Source organism: Cricetulus griseus, chromosome 8, assembly GCF_003668045.3.
Source record: "Cricetulus griseus strain 17A/GY chromosome 8, alternate assembly CriGri-PICRH-1.0, whole genome shotgun sequence".
Classification (NCBI taxonomy): Eukaryota; Metazoa; Chordata; class Mammalia; order Rodentia; family Cricetidae; genus Cricetulus; species Cricetulus griseus.
In genome coordinates, this window is record NC_048601.1 from 37,518,849 (window position 1) to 37,541,238 (window position 22,390).

The 22,390-nt window shown below is 38.0% G+C and overlaps 2 protein-coding genes across 6 annotated transcripts in view; one reads left to right on the forward strand and one right to left on the reverse strand.

Moving 5' to 3' along the window:
* Crbn (cereblon) lies at positions 1-20,766 on the forward strand. Of its 2 annotated transcripts, none has more exons than XM_027429002.2 (11): positions 1-105; positions 3,860-3,975; positions 5,072-5,274; positions 6,044-6,193; positions 9,552-9,711; positions 16,293-16,355; positions 17,274-17,358; positions 17,700-17,815; positions 18,233-18,297; positions 19,046-19,177; positions 19,972-20,766. In XM_027429002.2, the coding sequence occupies exons 1-11, from the start codon at positions 39-41 to the stop codon at positions 20,150-20,152; spliced, it is 1,338 nt and encodes a 445-aa protein (XP_027284803.1). In that variant the 5' UTR covers positions 1-38; the 3' UTR covers positions 20,153-20,766. The 2 variants fall into 2 exon arrangements, with proteins under 2 accessions (XP_027284803.1, XP_027284804.1); XM_027429003.2 differs by having other exon boundaries at positions 19-105; positions 3,863-3,975.
* The window catches only part of Trnt1 (tRNA nucleotidyl transferase 1), a 16,463-nt gene continuing 12,358 nt past the window's right edge, over positions 18,286-22,390 (reverse strand). For 2 of the 4 annotated variants that reach the window (XM_027429005.2, XM_027429007.2), the window contains exons 7-9: positions 22,103-22,356; positions 21,692-21,963; positions 18,286-19,236 (exon numbers count right to left, since the gene is read on the reverse strand). In XM_027429005.2, the coding sequence (XP_027284806.1) occupies positions 21,715-21,963; positions 22,103-22,356 (503 nt within the window). In that variant the 3' untranslated portion in view covers positions 18,286-19,236; positions 21,692-21,714. The remainder of the gene's footprint in view (positions 19,237-21,691; positions 21,964-22,102; positions 22,357-22,390) is intronic. The other 2 variants (XM_027429008.2, XM_027429004.2) reach the window with 1 other exon arrangement.

Sequence of the window (22,390 nt, forward strand, 5' to 3'; positions counted from 1 at the left end):
CCGCCCTGTCTCCCAGGCTCCTTTGCGGGTAAACAGACATGGCCGACGAGGAAGATCCCCGGGACGCTGCGCACAACATGGGCAACCACCTGCCGCTGCTGCCTGGTAACCTCCGGGGCTGGCGCCTGGCCACGGGTGGAGAGCGAGACCCGGGGCCGACCCCTCGGGGAGGACGGGGACAGCAAGCCGGGTGCAGCGGCGAGTGGGGGAGCTTCCCATGAGCCTCGACCGCTGCAGCCCTGCGCTTTGCTCCCGGCCTGTCTCCTGGGCTGGGGTGGGGGGATGTTGGGGCGAGGGACTTTGGTTTCCCAGAGCAGGGACCCAGTCCTTACCCTCTTCTTCCCTAACACGTCTCCATGGCAATTCCCTGGGACCAGGCGACGTCGGGAACCGGCTTACATTAGTAGCCGTTGCCTTTCCTGCACGCCTGTCTTTTAAGAAGACTGACAGCTAGTATGCCCTAAGCACTGAAACGTCACTCGCCGCGAAGGGCATGCTTTGCATGCGTCTCTGCTACTTTTAAGGCGACACCCCTCACCTGTTCAGAACCTGGCTGTCGAGGAGAGATGTGTCAGCGAACTGTTAAATTGTGTGTATCATTTAGTAATATGGAAGGTCACACAGTTGCAGAGACAGGCAGGGACCTGCGGTGTGCCAGGCTGTCAGCATAACAGGTATCGCTTAACTACCTCTCTGTCGAGGTCGTGTTTGGTGGGTTTTCGCAGGTTTGAAAATAATACGCTTGCATGTGAACCACCCAAGGGAGCGAGCGGTATTGCCAGTTTCTCTTTCCTGTTCACTTCATGCCCATGTACTTTGAGACAACTTAGGTGGCAGTCCCGGGTATTAAAAGGGCATGAACTAGTGATACATAATAATCCTCCTAGAATGCTGTAGGCAACACAGACTGTTGCCCGAATCTCTTTGGTCATAAACCAGGCAGTGTGTTAGCCTTTTGTTTGTATGAAAACCATCACCATGCACACCATACTTTAAGGAGGTTCACAGTTGTGGTGAGGCTATTGAGAATAATTATAATCTTGGGTGCAGCTCATTTATGGCCAGATAAGTAAGTGCTGCTAGGGTATCTGGGGTTTGTGTTTGATTCATCGCTGTGGTGGATCGGATGCCAGGGTCTCCCAAATTCTCTTGAGCTGTGTCTGCAACTCCTCTTGTGGTTCTTCAGGGGTAGGGTTTATTCTGGGGTTAGAGGAATTGAAGAACAATCTTGTGATGGAGATTTACTTAGGATAACAGTTGTGGACTAGGTTAGTTGTATGTTGTTGAAAACTTTCATCTTTAGTCATTTGAGTTCGGAGCTGCGCGCGTGCGTGTGTGTGTGTGTGTGTGTGTGTGTGTGTGTGTGTGTGTTGTGAAGAAATAATTTCAGATTTCAGTTAGTTGCTTAGGAAAAGCTGTGCTTTGGGGATGAATCTGTTCCTTGGTAGTAGTTTAGCCTGAAGGGGGGAAATGCTGGGTGCCGTGCCAGCACATAGAAGGCGCCTTTGGCTAAGTCACTGGTTGCTTGTGCAGTTGTACTCGCTGAAGTTGGTAAAGGTAGGTAAGTCATCTTTCAACAGAAGAGATTTCAGTGACGTCAGCACCCCTGTGGCTGTGCCAGAGGTTTAGGGAGAGTGGTGGAGTGGGAGGAGGATGCTTGTGTACCGCTGGCATCCACCAGGGGCTCCTGCATGTGTCATCAGCCTCTGGGAAAAGTCCGCCTGTGTTTTCTCAATTTAAATTTAAGAAGTAAGAGGCTCCCAGATGTTATAGATACAGAATAATGGTTTTCCAAATTATAAGAGTTTTATTTCTGGAGAAACGTTGGCTTGCCTGCCCTCTGAATCCATGTAGTATAACTGCTTTGAAAAGTGATCATCTTTAAGTACTAAGGAAATTGCTTAACATTTTAGGTGTGAAGACTATACTGGAAAAATTCAATGCCCAAAGATAAACATTTCCAAGTTTATGAGAATGGCCACCATATATAACAAATGCCTTTAAAGAGTAAAAGTAGACAATGCCAGGTGTAAATTTCGTATAACTGCAGTCCTTGAGCTAATAGCAGATACTGTAAGTTTGCTGTAATAAGAAGAGAATGGCTGTCTCCAAATGTCAAGTAAAATCCAGGTTTTTAGAGTTATAGGTGAAAAAATTACATGCATATTGTTTTTTCATCATTTTAGTTTCATCTTTATCTTTTGATGAAACTTGCCTATTGTCAAGAAAAATCTCTTCAGAAGTGTAAAACATGAACTATCTACATACAACTTGCAATAGTTCCTATCTCTGACAAAGCTTTATTTCTGGGAATTCATAATAAATAAAAAGTTCTATGCATTTATTGTAAAATCTTTGTATTTTCTGTTAGGAACCTACGTACAGGTAGTTTGATATAAAAAATCATTTTCACAATGGAAAAGCTGACCTATTTGTAATCAAACCTTATGCATTTAAAAGTTTTTGTGGGGCAGTTAAAATATATGAACAGAAATGAAATTTAGTGGGTTTTTATTCTTAGTTTAGGCCATTGTTTCCCAACCTTTAAACTGTCAACATTTCAAGCTGGAAAAACCCTTCTAAGATGTCCCTTAAGCAGTACAAGTGCTTAGCAGCATGCCTGGCCACCAGCTAGTATGGATTCCCAGGATTTCTGTAGTTGTGACAGTCTAAGATATCTTAAGACAGTTCCAAATATCATAAAGGAACAAAATTATCCTTGGAGTGGGAAATGAACCCATAGTTGGTGGGGAAAGAACAGTTTCTACTTGGTAGAGTAACACCTCTGAAAAGTAGTGGTTTGTTCTGGTGTTTCTGGCTTTCATCTCTGCCCTTGGTAACATCAAGTTTTAAAGTAGTTCAGCTTACTTTTTATAATTGAAAAAATACATATGCAGGCAGACTTCTTAAATCTCCTTTAAAATGTATTTTTCTTTGTGCCAACATTATTTTTAAATTTAAAACGACAAAGCAATGTTTGCATGAAAATAATTGCAAACATTTCATTTTTAAATATGATGGTGACCACCAGGAAAGTTGTCACTGGGAAAGCAGTGCCCTCTGCCAGGTTTAAAGGAATTGTTTTCCCGTTTAACTAACAGACCTTTCTTGCCTGTTTATTTCTTTCTTGCTTTCTTTCTCACAGAGGAACAGCTAAAGTTTGAAAGATCCCCAGAGATTATTATTATCCTGATAGCTGTTTCCCCGGCCAGGTGATCAAGGGAACATCAGCCCCTAGGTCAGCCTGACTATACGTGCCCTTGATGTGAGGCGAAACACCCTGGGCCTCAGCTGAATCCTGAGAATTACAGCCAGCTGATCACAATTGATGAATGCTTCGTGAAGTACCTGATACGTACTCCAAATGATCAGGGTCTCCCCAGACACGGAAGAACAGAACAATTGGCCTGCCAGAGGCAGCAAAAGAGCCAGGATACCTAAATACAATGTGGTGCCCTGGAGGGAAGTCTACCACAGGAAGTGGACATTATCTAAAACTCTAAGGAAATCCAAATAAAATAAGAAATTTAGTTAATAGTAATGTACCAGTATTGATGACAGCTGTGACAAGATTACCAAATGAATGTATGGTGCTAACTGGAGGAAGATAAGGTCTCAGCATACTAGAATTCTATTTGTCCAACATTCCTATAGTCTTAAAGTGTTCTAAAATAATTGATTTTTAAAAATGGGAAAAAGGAGGAAAGCGTAGTCATGGCAGAAGGAGCATAGACCCACTTTCTGCTGCGTCTGCACAGCTTTCGTAATAAGAATCTCTCTCCTCAGGGCAGGGTATGGGAAGGGAACAGAGCTGCCTTTGTTTTGACTCTCATTTTTTTCTTCTCTTATTCTACTTCAGCAGAGAGTGAAGATGAGGAAGATGAAATTGAAATGGAAGTCGAAGACCAAGATAGTAAAGAAGCCAGAAAACCAAACATCATAAACTTTGACACCAGTCTGCCAACATCACATACAGTATGTAAAGTCATTGAGCTAATACAGTAGATGGCCCGTTAACGGTGCTTGGAATTTCCTAAATGCAAGTGACTGAAGGATTCCTGCATATTAGCTGACCCTTGAACTTGTGGATGAGGATGGGCATGTAAACTTACATGCATAAACATGTAATTTTACAAATTGAAGCAATGTAATACTATAGTCTCATGTGATTCTTGACTATTTTCTAATATGCAAGCATAGAACCTTAACTTTTAAATTTATCCCGGGTATGCCTCTTTGAAGGTTTTTTTCTGAATGATTTTACTAGTAATGGAGCCATTAAGAGTGTATTCTTGGTCCTGCTGGGATGTGGGGTGGAATTCTACATACTAACAACATTCTGTCATAAGAATTGTCCTATTTGGACACAGAGGGGTTTTTGGTTTAAAAAAAAAATGATATTTTGAGCTACAAAATACCAATGAGAGATTCTTCATTAAAAACTAGGAGTTCATAGGCACCTGAGGAGCACTGGAAGCCAGTAGTCTTCCCCAGGAAAGAGCATACCAATTGGTAGTTGAGTGCCAAATGTAATCCCTGACATTATATGGATTAAATAGTTTATATTTAGGAATACATGTCTATATATGTGGACATACATCCATACAGTATGGATGTAGTCTTTTTTAAAGTCTATGAATTTGAAAAGATGAAGGAGGGGTTTGTGGGAGAGTTTGGAGGGGAGAGAGGTAAAGGGGAAATGCTGTAATTACATTATAACCTCGAAAATAAAATAATAAGAAAAAAAAATATAACTCCAGGGTTCACTCAAGATTCCCTTCATATAATTTGTTGATCTGACAGAGAGCCCATGTTTGGTTACTATCAATTTTTAGCTCCTTACTGAGACTCACTGTCAGAATTAAATCATAAATATTTCACAAAAAAAAAACCTAGGAGTTCTAACAGGAAATACTAGATCAAAATTTAATGTTTGATGGAGATGTGCTTATATGACCACGATTATATAAATCAGTGTGTATTGTGTCTGTGTAGTTCTTTGACTTTGCTTTACTCTGAATCTGTGAGGGTGTACTGAGTGTCTGTCTTGACTCTGTGTGTTCTCGAATAGTATCTGGGAGCTGATATGGAAGAATTTCACGGGAGGACTCTACATGATGACGACAGCTGTCAGGTGATCCCGGTCCTTCCGCAAGTGATGATGATCCTGATCCCGGGGCAGACGCTACCCCTGCAGCTGTCTCACCCACAAGAAGTCAGCATGGTGCGCAATTTAATTCAGAGAGACAGAACCTTTGCAGTTCTTGCATACAGGTAAGAGGTTAGGTGAATCTGCCTACCATGCTGTCTGCTGTGTTGTCACAGCCGAGGTCAGTTGTGGCAGCCACACCCAGCTGGAGTTGTGCAGAACATGTTGGATGAGAGTGTGAAGCAAGCAATCTTGTCGAAGTACAAATTGGGGTATCTGATGTTATTTTCATCACTTTGGGAGTCAGACATTTACTTTTACAATTTAGCTGTGTCTGGCTCTTGAAAAGCTTGCATGCATTTAATGGAAAATCTGCTTGGAATCTGAGTTCAGAACTGTTTTTTATTCAAAGACAGCTGGGCTTTTATATTTCATACAGAGACTCCTTTTCCCTTTCAAAACTCACACCATGTTGTGCCAACACAAAACACTGGTAAACTGAAGCCATCCTTTAAGTAGCCTTTGGCAAATGAAGGAAACATGTGGTGGAGACAGGAAATGGAAACAGGAAGCCTCCCATCACCACCACCCCCAACACACACACATATGTACAGTGCTGCTAAACTAGCAGCAATCACCATTGTCTTAACAAAGTGGAAGAATGTTTACTTTGTGAAATGTCAGTTAAACACTCTTTACCCCTAGGTCATTTCAGTGACTCTAAAAGTCTACCTTATTCTAAGCTGCACTCTTTACCTCCTGGAGCCTTGTGTATTAGCTTAACAGCAAGGACTGACTGCTATAAATTGTTTTCCCCTCTGTATTACTTTTGCCGGTTTTGTGTATTTAAAAGCCAAAGCTGAAAACTCTTCCTGTAAATTTTTATCTTGGAAGTAATGTGCAAGAAAGGGAAGCACAGTTTGGAACGACGGCAGAGATATATGCTTATCGAGAAGAGCAGGAGTTCGGAATTGAAGTAGTGAAAGTGAAAGCAATTGGACGACAGAGGTTCAAGGTCCTTGAACTTAGAACACAGTCAGATGGGTAAGAAACTTCAAACATTTTAGAGGGAGCCGATTTTGTGGTAATTCACTATTTACTGATCCTTGATAATTATAGCTTCATTACTTGTTCTCTTTGCCTTCTAAGATGAAAGCCCATAGTTCCCATCCTTGATGTTTAGCAGAGTCACTTGTCAAGTGTGAAACTGTAGAGGCTTCAGTTTCAGCCTTGTCTCCCAGCCCAGAATGTGACTTAATGTGGAGTGAGGCTGTGATGTTGTTTAGGTTATATCTAGGTGACTGTAATATTCCCCCTGGGTTTGAAAACAGTAATAGAAGTCCCAAAGGAAGTACCTCTTGAGGCGTGGCTTTTTTGGGATTGAAGAGCTCTCTGCTGCATGGGAGAATAGAAGGCAAAAGCTGTGATCAGTTTGATCATCTAGACAAGTGTGGTATTGGCAGTATTCCTGTGCTGTTTGAAAGCTACACTGAGTACATCTGCCAACTGCTGTACCAGCCAGGGAGATTTGTGACTGTTTGCAGTGTACATTTTATATCCTTTCAAGATAGTTTTATATGAGGAATGAAGAAACACTTTTGTCTCTGCACTATGTGAAGTCCAGAAGTTTTCTGGGGATCCTGGTGCAGCTCACATGGTTAGTTTCTCATACGAGCAGGAACTACTGTTTTTGTTTATTCTTTTCCCATTAAATTCTGCTAATTTAAAAGGAAATGAATTAGAAGCAAGCATTTCTCTTATCTGGTGCTAGATCTTGTTTTGGCACACAAGAAGCGCCTGTAATGTCTTAGGGGACAGCCTCTGGGTTCTACCTGTTGTAGTCTGTGGTCAGAATTGAAAATTCTGTCATACTTCTTTATTTTGGATGCCATCTGAGCACAGGAAGGTCTGAAGATTTTAGGGACCAAAAAGACATAAGCTGCATGAGGGCAAGATTTGTTGTCTCTTATGTTCATATTGTAAGCAGCTGTAAATATTAATTTACAAAAGTATGCATGAGTCAGAAAGCATTTTGGGAAAAGAAATCATGTGGATATTGAGTGGGGTATCCAGACTTGAGGGGCTTACTTTTCTCCTGGTCCTTCCCTAGAACATTTCGTCGTACAGACTCCACACCTGTATAAGTTTGTATGCCTGAGGCCCTCAGTAGCCAAGTTACTGGAGTAGTGACTGAAACTCCTGTGGTCTACATTTAGGACAGCATTAGGTGAATGAATACCAAGCGATCTGGGGGTCTGTATTGTGATGATTAGCTGGTTGTTTTGTTACAGTGGATTTTGCTGACACTGTAACAGCTTTTAATTTACTTCCTATATACATGTTAATGCAGTCTGATTTTCTTTGAATATTATTTCCTAGAGGTGATAAAGGAAATTGAATTGGGAGAAAGTATATTTCTGTATCTGGCTTTAATAATTAGTTGTGTAAAACTAAAACACAAGCTGGAAGTGGTCAACATGAGAAAGTAGTTCAGGAAACATGGTTGCAATCCAGTGAAGATCAGCTGACATCACACTGACAGAGGGGGACTGGCTTTGGAAAGTAGAATTCTTTCTAGTATTCTAGAGACTTACTAGATATTGAGGCCTCTCAAAAAAGATGTGTCTCAATTTGAAAGCCCTCTGTGGAATAAGATCTCTTTGCCTCCACTCCCTCCCTAGTCCTGAACCACTGTCACTTAAAATGGGCAAATGAAAGAAACCATGAAGGTGGTCCAGGCAGTCTCTTCTCTTTTTTCTTTCTTTCTTTTTTTTTTTTTTTTTTTTTTGCAAATTAATAGTAAGCTAATTACCAGAGAGGTCACTTGCCCAAAGTTATAAATAAGAAACAGCTGGTTTCTTTAACAGTCTGACTCCCAAACCAGCTGCCGGCCATTATATCAAGATTTTTCCTTAGCATATTGGGAACTTTATGAAATCTATAGTTTAAGATTCACTTTCTTGTTTTTAACCTAAGTGGCACTTCATATATGAAGTACACTGTTAGCTTCTAACCTTTCCTGTTAAAAGTCTGTTTTTCAAATACATAGACTTTAAAAAAAGATAACACATAGATTTTTTAAAAAAAAAAATAACACATAGAAGGGTGTATTTGACTTAGTATAGCACTCTTCAGAAATTTGTTTCTTAGAAGTGTACAGAAAAAGAGCTTAACATCCTGTTGAAATTCTGAGATTTATCTGTCATATCTGAGATAAATAATTTTTAGTCAAAAAGTTTGAAATATGTATTACAAACATTTTAGCTGAAAATTACAATAGTGTAATGTTTTGATTTTTGGAGAGACAAAGGTTTTCTTTGAACTGGGCTTACAGATCCATTTGGATCCAGATGCTCCTGGATATTCTTTCCACATTACCTGGCTACACTTGTAGGTCATTTTTACAGGCATTACAGTGTGAGTACAAAATCTTCAATTTTGCAGTTTTTCCCCTATGTCATGCGCTTTTATAGACTGTTATAAAATCATGTTATAATAATAAAGTAACTGTCATAAACTCATAAGGAAGAGCCACCACACACATACAGGTGCACACTCCAGGCATGTTGATCAGGGTTCATGAGGACTCATTTCACCCCCAGTTGTGAAAACTGGTACTGCATAAAAAGTCCTGGTGTGATCTAGAGGACATTGGTTCCACAATGCCTTTGTTGCAATAAATGTCTGTCTAGAAACAGAGAGGAGAGAGAAAGAGTGTGTGTGTGTATGTGTGTGTGTGTGTGTATATATGTATGTAATACTGTCCAAAGTGTGTGTGTGTGTGTTGTGTATGTATATAATAATACTGTCCATATTGTGTGTGTGTGTATGTATGTATGTATATATGTATATATATATATATATATTATATATATATATATATGTATGTATGTATGTAATACTGTCCAAAGTGTGTGTGAGTGTGTGTGTGTGTGTGTGTGTGTGTGTGTGTGTGTGTGTGTGTTCGTTCCTTTCTTTCTCTACCTATTTTTACTGCCTGGATATTAAATGACAAAGAAAGAGGGGAGGCTCACAGCCTAGAGATTTGGGGATGGAGAACTGTAATATCTGAGACATTAGATGTGTCTGGATAATCTGTAGGCTGTATGCTGAGTTTTTAAAATGAGTATTGCTTTATTTGTTCCTGCATAATTATCTGAAATATATAATCTCTTGATTGTACAAATGAGGCTGAAATCTAATTATCTCTTATATTTTATATTAAAATTTATTAAACAGTTGTTTTAAGAATTGTATATATATATATACATATATAGCATTTGGTCCATTTGTTTAAAGCGGGGAACTTGGAAAAATCTTAGTATTTAAAATTATCCTATATTGAGAAACTAACCTAGTGTATCTTAAAAATGAACAACATGCTTGATTCTCTTTATTTTAGAATTCAGCAAGCTAAAGTGCAAATTTTGCCAGAGTGTGTGTTGCCGTCAACCATGTCTGCAGTTCAGTTAGAATCACTCAATAAGTGCCAGATATTTCCTTCAAAACCTGTCTCTTGGGAAGACCAGTATTCATGTAAATGGTGGCAGAAATACCAGAAGGTGAGATACTAATTTCTTATGTGTCTTCTAGAACTGAAGACAGGTTGCTTTTAAAAAGTCACAACTGCCCTGACATTTTCTAGACATTGTAGCTCACTTGATCATAGATGGATTTAAAAATAATTCACGGGCAGTTATTTATGAAAGATAACTTGCAGTCATGGTTTAATGTTACACAATTGTAAAACACTGTTAATATTATGCGTATCACGTATGTATTAATGGCCTGTGGATCTCATTCCAAAGGAACCTTAGGAAACTCTGATCACATATTTGGCTTTTGAGTTAAATACAGTCTTGAAGGGACAAGATTGTTTGGCATTCAGTGGCAGTAAAAAAAGAATGCTGTCCTCTGACTTTTCAGAGGAAAGTTTTTGAGTTGTTTTACAGCATGCTGCTGACCACAATAGAAGTTGACTTGAGAGGGTAAGGGATTGCTTGTTTGGTGCTGGGAATGTAGCTTCGTGGTTGAGATCTTGTCTAGCATGTTCAAGGCCCTCCATTTGATTCCCAGCACAGGAGAAAGCCAAGGGTGCTTGTTTGGGCAATTATGTTTTATGTATTCCTTTGGCTAAATGAATTCACCTCTTAGGACAAAAATGAAAGCTGTTCTGCTTCATTGGTAAGCTATGTACTTCATTGTAAGGTGTATGCGTATATAGCTTTAGGTATAAAACATGCTTCCTAAATTGATGATTTTCCTATAACTGATAAATTACTAATTTCTACATTTAGAATAAATTGGGGTTTGGTTTGGGTTTTTTGTTTTTTCTGGTTTTTTTTTTTTTTGGTACTTTCTAAAAACACAAAAAGATTATTTCCATTATAAACATAAAAGTTTTGTGAATCATCCCCTACTTTCCTTTAAGTTAGAGGTTTACATTTTGTTGTAGGTAGCAAGGCATCCTAAAGTGATGTGTGAATTAGTATATAATTTTCATGGCAGGCTCTCATTTTCTTTTCACTGTTCTATCATATTTAGTGTTCTTTTGGAAGACCAGTTTCTAGAGAACCTGGGGCAGAGTGGGTACTTGATGGTCTCACAACTGTTAGGGTTTACAGTTTTATTCCATTCTATTAACAACTCATGCAGAGTACAGTATGCTTTACTTAGTTTTTCTAAGCATGCTCTACATAAGTATAATTAGACTGCTTAAACACATGCAAGAAGGACCTTGCAAATAATATTTATTTCAGAAACTTTGACATTATTGTTGCAGGCAGCATTGGTCTATCTGTATAGTATATCCTTTTCCAAACTGGGTATAGAGATTTTCAATATATCTACCCTTATGTATTTGTCAATACAACAGTGAGGAATTAATGTTCATGATGATTTTAAGCATAATTCTTAGAATACGTATGTCAAAAGGTAGTTCTATCAAGGAGTGTTGTTACTGTTTAGTACTGTCACTTGTCTGCTAATCATTAGTAATTATGTGACAAATAATCATATCGGGATGCTTGCTCCCTACATGTCCTGTCAGTTGTTGTTCATTTCAGTGACTGGCATCTTTGCAGCAGGACTTAATATTGAGATTTATAATTCATATTGGGATGGCAATGGGAATTCTTAAATACCTGAATTCTCCAAATTAAATCCTCTTTGAAAATTAGTAAGTATAGGATGGGCCATAGTTACTGACTTACTGGCCCTGTAAAGCAAATCCTGTCCTGGCCACAGGACCTTGAAATTCTAAACCTGAACTTCAGTTAAGCAAATAACAGCTTGTAAAGTTTAACTTTTGTGTTGCTAGTTAAATTCTTCATATTCTATGACAAAAGTGCCTCTGCATGTTTATATTCAATTCAGAATTTTTTTTTCCTTTGCAACTGGATTGTCATTGGCTCAATGAGCAAGGAAAGTTTCTGCTTATCTGGGGACAGATCACCTGACTTCCTGAGTCTCCTGTCATCCTAGATTTACATTCAGTAGCCCTCCGGACCGTCAGTACAGTTACCAAGGCTTTCACAGAAGGAACTAGAGAATGAGGGAGGCACATGAGGTTTTAAGAGATTTTAAAAAGCTTTCAGCCTTGTATTTTTCAGATTGTTTTAGGGGTTTCCTGGTTTAAGCTTAGAAGGTCTTAGGTTCTGAAATTTGGAATCTTGATCACTAGGTCAAAAAAAAAAAAAAATGCTGGAAAATGAATGCTATACCCAGGCGTCTTGTAAACTCTGTTGTACCTCTTAGGCCCATTCTGTGTCCACCAGAATACAGTCTCTAAAACAGGGAAGTGCCACAGGGATGGTTGGCTGAGACTTCTGCCAAGGCTGCATACGGAACTTATAGGTGGACATTGGATTACTTTAAAAATGGACTGTGTATTGCTTGTGTTTAGACAGACCTGGTATCATTTCAGTCCTCTTCATAGAATTTATTCACACTCACTTGTATATCCAACCACAAAGTAAAGCTGTACCAATATGTCCTTTTTCCATGGCTGAGTAATAATTAAGGTGGCAGAGATTGCTAACATGACTTTAAAGGTGGTTGTTTACTTCAAATAGGAAGGATAAAGGACCCAGGAGAATATCATCTTCCTGGGATACATTTAGTTGTCTTTGAATGGATATAAACTACCTAGATATCATAAAATAATATTGAAGCTTCCTTAAGTGTTCTATGCAATCTCCCATTCTAACATAGTAGTAGTAAAGAAGGTCCAATAGACATATTGGACCAACTCAGCATGTTGGATCTTTTTTAATTCATTTTTATTTAAATTAAAAACAATCTTATTTTACATACCAGTTCCAGTTCCCTCTCCCTCCTGTCCTCCCCATCCCACCCCCCATCCACTCCCCAGGGAGGGTGAGGCCCTCCATGGGGTATCATCAAAGTCTGTTACATCCTTGGGGTAGGGCCTAAGCCCTCCTCCATGTATCTAGGCTGAGAGAGTATCCCTCCATAGGGAATGACACAAAGCCCATTCCTGCACTAGGGATAAATACTGGTTCCACTGCCAGAGGCCCCATAGACTGCCTAGGTCCCCCAGGTGACACCCATGTTCATTCAGTATTATGCTGGTTGCCCAGCTGTCAGACTGGGGTCCAGCAGCTCCAAACCATTCAGCACTGCAGCTGCCATCATTGGAGCCTTGGCCCTGCACCCACTGGGAGAGGTGAGCACTAGGCCTTCCCCCGCCCTCCCTTTGTTGGGGGCCCTTGATAGGGCACATAACCCCCACCCACCAAATCCCCAGAGACCTGGGGGCAGCCCAAACCATCCAGCACTGCATGTTGGATCTTCAGAAAGGGAAAAATGTTAGCCAAGTTAATTAAGAAACACTTCAAACTCATTCTGTGTGGAGATCTTGATTTCCTGAGATTCAGGCTTTGATAGCGGCAGGTTTTTTGTTGTTGTTTGTTTTGTGTTTTCTCTTTTTTTGTTGTTTTTTTTCTCTCTCTCTCTCTATCATGGCCTCTTTCTAAAATCACTAGAGTGATTGAAAGAGATTGTTCAAATGGCAAACTTTTTCTTCCCTCTTGAAATACATTTCCCTTTGTCCAAGTTGTCCACCTGTCCATATAAAAGCTTGCTATGTTAATTAGAAGAGTTGACTGAGAAATACAAAGTAAGCAATGTGGAAATTAGAAATCTGTAGTGTTTGATGGTCATCTTTCCAATCTGTGCTAAATAAACAAGACATGGCATCATGTAGAGTAGGGCAGACATTAGTACAAACTGACAAAGTCATGGTCTTCAAACATGCTCTCCCAGGCTATTTTTTAATGCTGTAGAGTCTATAAAGATACCAGTATTCACTTTTCTTGTACCATACGAAGAAGGGCATCCACTACTGTTGACCTTCTCTTTACTAACAGTATCTTAAAGGAAATTCTTCTGTGTCTTTTGATAGATACAGCATCATTCCTTTTTAAAGGGGCAGCAGGGTACTGTATGGTTACACTGTGATTTGCACAGCTAGTCACCCCAGACAGCTGCACTAAGTGTACAGATTCCCTTTGTACAGTTACATACATATGCTCAGTCTTGATAGTGAGATGAAATGACAATAAGGGCTTGTAGGTTTATTTTCACAGCCCCTTATAAAAAGTGTTACGTACCTGTTGGTATTCGTTGTTGCCATGGTTTCATAATTAGTATACAACCATGTTTGTTGATGTGGTAAGTGTGCTTTGTGGATTTAACTTAATTTGCATAATTACAGCATTTTACCTAAAGTACTTAGTATTTTTTGTCTAATGAGTTTCTATACATATTTTTTCCCTACTGGCTCACTGGTGTCCATGAACTCTCGACTTTTATCATCTTTGTAATCACAAGCATGTCCCCTTGTTTGTCATCTGTTAGTGTTGGTTGTGGTGTGCTGCTTTACAGGGGGTTTTCATCTTTACTGAATTGTATTTTAGTATACTGCCTTAGTGTTCTAAATAGTAGCTAATAATTTCCTAAGGAAGGGCACACACAATTTTTCTCTGGATAATGGATTTCATGTAAACATGAGTCCATGTGCACTTTATCCTGCTGTGAATGTCACTGTCTCCAGACTTGCCTTTCTCCCATTTAGTTCCCGAGAGTTTGCTTTTGCTCACAGTGATTTGAAGGGCCCCCTCAGAAGAGACTGGTTTTGTGTTTTACTTCTGTTGCTGTGTGACTCTATGTACTGCACTGCTGTAGCAAGTCTCAAGTTTGTAAACATTGTGAGTACAAATAGGACCTCTGGCCTTCTTACTGCTCCCTTTGTAAACTTTCTAAGATGTTTCTAAGATAGGTATAGTCAGGTATTAACACAGAGAGACTTGTGATTGTACATTTATAGTTGTACATGCATTAGAAATGCATTATACATTTGTATAGCTCCCACTAGTTTATAAGCCACTAGTATAGTAAAGATCCCACCAGGCCACAGTGCTGAAGGTCAAGAGGGACTCATGAATTTGAGTGTTGCGTTTGGGCAGTTGCTCTCTAAGAACTAACAGTTCTACTCTCTTTGGTTTGTGTGATTACTAGTAAAAACACATTAAACACATTTGTTTGCACGTGGAATTTTTAAGAGTCAGAATAGAAGTCCTTTTCTTCAGTGGGAATTGAGGCATTGGTTTGCTTATAGGATGGTGCCATGCAAAAGGATGGCATCATTCAGTGCATTCCTGTCACTATGTTAACATGTCATTTGGCTGGTTTATGATTATGCAAATAAATGATTTGGGTTTCTCTTGATGTTTGTCAAAATTACTTTTGTAATGCACTTTATGATGCCTTCATTGTTTAAGAAATAAATCATTTTAATGTGTCAGCAACCTAACCTGAAACTTTTTCTTAGATTCTTATAATTTATAATTTAAAGAATTTCTAATTTTAGGAAGATTTCTTCCCCAAAGTATAAACCTTGTGGGCTGTGATTTACTTTTTGTTAGCCATCTATAATATCCCAAATTCATAAAAACCATCAGCACATTGAACAGATGGTTAGGATAAGACCCGCTCTGTGCAAATCCTAGCTACTTCCCACCACCAAATTCATGACCTCCTATGTCTGGCTTCCCCCAACTTTAAAATGGAGATACTTCTAGTAGCCATGCAGTGTTCTAATAGAAGGTTAAAGTTCTTGCTATAGTGTTAGTGGTTTCCTTGGTGATTGTGGATAGTCAGTTATCTGCTCTTATTGGTAACACATCTTTTAAAATCTGTTATTGAATCATGACAGTAACCCTTGACATAAGGTATATGGTCTTAGAAATAAAGGATAACTTACTAGAGAGAAGTTCAGTAAGTCTTTTGCTCTGGCCTATTAAGCTGGATTCCTGAGCTAAGCATGAATAGGAAACAATTCCAGACTGTTTTTAGATAGCCTGAAATAGGAAGTTTATGCCAGGCTACATTTTTTTTTTCTTTCAAGTAACTACTAGTTTGAGATGTAGCCCATGGGTTATTCAGAAAGTCTATCTCTACCATGATAGAGATACATTAGGTGATTCTTAATATGGCAAACAATCATTTCCCCTTGAAATACACCTCTAAAAACTCTAATTCAAGAATTTTTCTTTGACAAGATTACTGAAGAAAATATCTTAGTCAATAGAAAGTATTCAGACAGTAATAGCCCAGGTCTTCATATCTACCAGATAAAACCCACCCAGAACAATGAACAGTTCTACATAATCCACCTGTGTTAAGTGCCCCATATTGGCCTAACACTTCTTATTCTTTTATACTCATTAAAGCTTAGTTTGTAATACACAAGTACTTAACGTTGTGTTTTAGTTGCCTACCTATCAGTATAGCAATATGTCATGTGAGCTTGAGTCTGGAAGCAATAAGCTGTCCATGTAGCTTAGGTATATAGTTAGACCATTCCGGTTTGTGTTGAGTGCCATTTGTGACCAGCATTTCTCAGAATGCATTAAGGTGTTGAAAGTGTTTGCCATCTCTCTATAATAACCATTTCAGATAATTGCCTACTATAAGATTGTGAATACATTTCAGATAATCCTTTGGTAAACTGTCTTTCTAAAATTAGAAAATGTTTTTGTAGAACTAATTTTTAGATGTTACTATTTGTAGTATTCAAATTTTTTCCTTGAATTTTCTTAAGAGACATTTTTTGTTTCAGAGGAAGTTTCACTGTGCAAATCTGACTTCATGGCCTCGCTGGCTGTATTCATTATATGATGCTGTGAGTAACTTGTCTTTCATAGTCCTGACTATATCTTAGCAAAATAAGATGACACATTTTTGATTACTGAAATTATGAAGGGTCATGTAAAAGTCACACTGTAACTAAGAATTCTTACATCACAAAATTGTTTTCCAAAAAGTATATTCATATGTATCTTTACATCACTAGCATATTAACTGATGCGTTTACACAGACTTCTGGTGTCAGTTAAAAATATGCACTATCACTGCTAACAAAATCACTAAGACAGAATACTAGGAATACAATAACTGCCTTCAAAACCCAATTTCTATCAGTCACTGTGTGGTTTGAGAGAGATGGGTATAATAGTAGCTATTGCACATAGTAAACATTAAATAAATGTTAGTTATATTTCTTAGTGGATCCCTGCCAAAAAAATCTAAAGAACTGGAAAGATAAAACAAGTAATTTGAGCATGTATGATGTATGTACCACTAAAAGAAAACACAGTTGACCTCTGCCCTTCAGCAGCTCTTGAGCCTAACAAAGGTACAGATGCACTCTGGAAAAATGTGTTAATTCCTGGAAAAAGACAGCACTTTTCTGTAGAAACTAGTTGCTAAGTGAGGTTGTGTAGACAGCAAATGTAGGGGCACACCACCATTTGCACTGAGCCAGAAAAGGGCTTGAGAAGTCAGGAGAGGCCAGTTCAAGCAGCAGCCTAGAAGAGCATCCTAAAAGAGCATAGAGAGGCATTTAGAATCACATACTCTTTGGGATAGACAGCCTAAGGGTGAGAGACACTTGGGAAGTTGGTCTGCTTGCTAGTCACAGGAGTTAGTCAACCAGCTCCACCTTTAAAAATTAGGCATTATACCTGGTCTCAGATTTACTTCCAATGCATGATTTTTAAAGGGGCAGAACCTTATTGTGGCTACTTTTATTTTAAACCAGGAAACATTAATGGATAGAATAAAGAAACAGCTACGTGAATGGGATGAAAATCTCAAAGATGATTCTCTTCCTGCAAATCCAATAGGTATGGAAAATACTGCAAGCTGTGGCATGTTACTGGGGAGGGGGGTTAATATTAATTGGTTTAAACTAACCTTTGAATTTTGAAAAGGTATTTGCATCTCTTTGATTTGAAAAATCTTTTTTCCCAAGAAATTATTTTAAACAACAGAATCTTCATATTTTGCTAAAGTAGACACTTCCTGTTCTTTATAGAGCCTTTACAAGTGAAACTTAGCTTTATGTCATGTCTATATTTGTAAGACAGTTTCATTCAAGTATATGCTTGACTTAAGGAAGGCAACTGGAGTATAATACTAATGATTCCTAAGTTTAAAGCCTGCAAACCTCACCTTGTCTTTTAAGACTTTTCTTACAGAGTAGCTGCTTGTCTTCCTATTGATGATGTGTTGAGAATTCAGCTCCTTAAAATTGGCAGTGCTATTCAACGACTTCGCTGTGAATTAGACATCATGAATAAAGTGAGTAAAGACTACATGTCTGTTGTATATAGATTGTCAGTCGGGCTACACAGTTCACACTGTTGAGATCAGGAGTTTACCTCTATTGTGTAGTAATATAGTCATATTCTGGAGAAGTACTTGTTTAGCTGTTCTTGTTTGTGTTCTAAAGCTTCTCTCTGGTCTGAAATGCTCTGTAATTTAGACCATTCCAAATTTTGGAAATTAGGAATGTTTGAACAGTGACATCTTATATATGTGTGTATGTATATATACATATATACACACACACCGAGTCAGTATACCTTTGAATAATGTATATTCAACCGGAAATTTGAAGTTATTTTACAGTCTTTAAATGTTAATCCTAGGCTTTATCCTAGAGAAGTTTACTCATGATTTGGGTAACAAGCCTATTTTTCCACTTGAACATTGTAGTGTACTTCCCTTTGCTGTAAACAATGTCAAGAGACAGAAATAACAACCAAGAATGAAATATTTAGGTAAGATTTTTTATTATATTTTTAGTATACCTCTCAATACATTTCCAACTTCCCTTTGAGAATTTCTCCTCCAGTGTTTAAAAATGATATTCAACAAGGAAAATAAACATAGGGAATTGATTCAGTTTGGGGTTAAGGCTGTCTGCCAGTCTAGAAATATCCACAATGCCTATATATGTTTTCCCTCAATTTTTGTTTAAGATAATGTTTCTTCTGATATAATGAGTGCTTCAAGCAATTTCTTTCAACTAGTTATGCCACATAGGACCAAACTAGGGCTTGTCTCTGCATATGTGCTAATGCACAGTAGTTTTAACACTTTGATAAAATTCATTAGGGTCATAAATCAAGCAAGTAAGGAAACTGATGTCTGCAAAGCAGCCAACTGTCCAAAGATGAAGAAACATGACCTTTTCAACAATAATGTGTTTCCCTTTGAATCATCAAAGAAAAATTTCATGTAAAAATAGAATGTCTTTGGGTGCTAGTGGTGCACACCTTTAATTCCAGCACTAGGAGGCAGAGGCAGCCTGGTCTACAGAGTGAGTTCCAGGGCAGGCTCCAAAGCTACACAGAGAAACCCTGTCTAAAAAAAAAAAAAAAAAAAAAAAAAATCTGCCAGTCTCCTGTATACTGTACTTACATTTGACACAAAATTCAAACATTAAAAAACATAGACACCAAAGAAGGAAAAATTAGAATTACTGTTTTTCTTTCTCTTATTCTCCATATTGCTTCTTTGTTGCAGTTTATCCTTATGTGGCCCAATGGCAGCGTATGTGAATCCTCATGGATATGTACATGAGACACTGACTGTGTATAAAGCTTCCAACCTGAATCTGATAGGTCGGCCTTCTACAGTACACAGCTGGTTTCCTGGGTAATATGGTTGTGTTCACTGTTGTTAGCTCTTCCTTCGTTTAGTCTTAATTGAAGCTTCTAGAAATGACACAAAACAAAAAGAACAGGCATAGTTTTAACTAATCTTCATTTCATCAATAGGTAGAAATGAATGTGTGTGGGGGTGTGTCACTGCATATGTTAAGGCAAAAACCTGAAATATTTGTTGGCACATTGTAAAACCTTATGATCCAATGTAACTAGAACTATTGCTTGATCCCCTGATATGTACGTCAGAGGCCTTAAGCAGAGATATAACAAAATGGGGAAAAACAGTAACTCTTGCTATATCTAGCCTGCTTTATTCTGGGCCACTCTTTTACTTTTAAAGTGATAAAGGTATTAGGGATTAGTGATTTTACTTACTATCTTGCAGTTGGAAAAAAAAAAAAGGTCCTCTTATTTAACATCATTCTTGACTACTGTGAAATGTAAACACTAAATACAGACTACTCCACCTGAGGAAAATGGTAACTTGCTAAGTTGAGAACAGAAGTTTGTTTTTGAGGAGTTCATGCTCCTTTCTCTACCTCATCTGTATCTCCAAGATTGCTGTTCTCTAACATAATTCAGTAGAAAACAGTGAGGTAAAGGCTGGAGCAATGTAGTCTTTGGCAAACAGCAATATAAAGAAGCATGTATTAGTAAAATTATCAAATCATGGTATCAATACAGTATCAAATCAAGTCACAGTAGTTTTACAGATTTATGAGGTTTCAGAGGAAAAAAAAAAAACAGATTTCCTTAGCTTGTGTTTTTCCTTCATTTTTATAGGTATGCATGGACCATTGCCCAGTGTAAGATTTGTGCAAGCCATATTGGATGGAAATTTACAGCCACCAAAAAAGATATGTCACCTCAAAAATTTTGGGGCTTAACTCGCTCTGCTCTGTTACCCACAATTCCAGAAACTGAAGATGAAATAAGTCCAGACAAAGTAATACTTTGTTTGTAAGTGCATTGTAGGGATAACTTCCTAACAAATTGTTTCCTCAAGTCAGATCTGCCCCAGACACCACTGCCTCTGATGTATGTGTATAGTGGTTTCAGCGTTTGACTACCAACTTCAAGAGCACACTTGTTCAGAGGATGAAAAAGCAGCATAAAACACACGGTTGGATTCAGAAGTATCTGCTTTAGTAGCTTGGTGCCATTAATTATCCTGTTGAATATGTGTCATTGAGAGGGCAAGAAAACATGTTTGAAATGATGAGAATGGCTGTGGAACAGGATAAGGGCACCACGGTTCTAAATGATGAATGTTCCAGAAGCTAGGTTGGCAAGCACAAGACAGAGGCAAGGCAGTGTATATTATTTTGAAAGGAACAAAGTCCTTTTAATTTTCTTTAGCTTGTCTGAGATACTGATTTGTAAATTTTGAAAATATTAAAAGAGTAAAATAAGCAGTTTGAAAAAAAATAGCATTTTGTGTATTTGCACTATTTATTTGATAACCCTGTCATGTGTAAGACCCCTTTAAATAGTAGTATATGTGCATTTTGAATTTAAATTAACAGTATATATTTCTGGGATTATACCGTTTTGGAAATAAAAGTTAAAGCAATTGAAGGGCATCTTTAAATAAAAGTGGCCAAAAACCAATACCTATGCCCAAACTTACAATATTTGGTTTATGTAAAAGTCAAAGTAATCAAGTAAAGTGGAAAGTGAAATATGGTAATAAAATGTAACTCCTCAATGTAATTTTTTAAACTCCACTTCTATTTCATTCAAGCTAAAGTGAGGCAATTCTGCTTTTTATTTCTGCAGTGTAATATAATGATCCAGCTACTGTTTATCATTACTTGCAGATAGTACTGTTTAAAGGAAGTTTACACAACATAGCTTTGATATCATTCCATCTGTATACCTCCTGCATACATATGCAGTGGAGTGACAACAGCAGAAACTCCATGGTGTAAAATTCAGGTATTTACTAGCCTGTGTAGCTTTTGAGGCTCCCCTTTTTTTGCAACATAATCTCTTATTTGGGCTTCATGACAAGTGATTTTATCAAACTCCAAAAGCTACTGTTTAGTACATGGATACCAAGTGTCTATGCAGGAAGTCAGTTATAAAATGTCAAATTCTAAGCCATATCCATCTAATCAATTAGTAAACACTTGTATTCACTCTGTGGCACTGATGTAAAGCCAATAGTCTCAATGCCAGCCATTCCCCTAACATTCTAAGCTTTGCAGACATAAGGAAATAAGAAGACCTCTGTAAATGAGTGGCATTGTTGACTAATATTTTAAATTCAGCAAACAGCTATGACAACATGAACTAAGTTCATAATTATTTTAGCATACACAAATGTTCTCCAACATCTACCACGTCCACCCAGTGTAAAGAAGTGACAGCTACACTCTTCTCACTAACACTTTGAAAATTCAGAGTTAAACCTGGATTAAGAGGATGCAGACTTAGTTTTTCTATACTTTATATTGAGTTTACTCTTGCTGTTTCAAAGGGAAAGAAAAACTAATCTTACCACCATTTTGTATGGAGCTCATTTTAGGTCTTCTTTATATAACTTAGAAGTTCATCTTTTTCCATTTGGTAACCACTTTTCTTCCACTGTTCACGCAACTGCTGTAACAGGGCCCCAATTTCCTTCCCTGAAGAAATGCCCACTTTCCTGATGTCATGTCCACTCACAGGGAACGGTGGCACAGACCACTGCTGCATCTCCTTGAGCAGACCATGCTCTCCTTGGTACTTCAGCAGCTCACACACACGAGCAATTGCATCAGGTTCCCTTGACTAAGTGACAAAGTTTTTCACATATTAAACACTATTTCATTCTACTACTTAAATACTTATGTAAAGTCTACAGTTTGAAAAAATTAGTTATGCAGTTAGTGAAGAACTATTTTTCTGACCAAACCTAATACATACTTACATCTATAATGAAGTCTTGATATGGTCTCAATGGCTCTGAACTATCTGTTGCTTTAATCAAATCTTTCCTGTTTTTAACTATAAATAAACCCAAGTTTTTCTCTTCTTTTGAAATTTTCAATCTCAAATCCAGTTTTGTGACATCATCTTGTACTTTGAATAAAGAGGCCAAAAGAGTCATTGGTTTTGGTGAAAATCCTTCAACATTTTTACTGACTTTGTTAAATTCTTCTAAATTTGAATTAGAAGGTAAACCTGTATGGCAAAATAAATAAATAAATAGATAAAT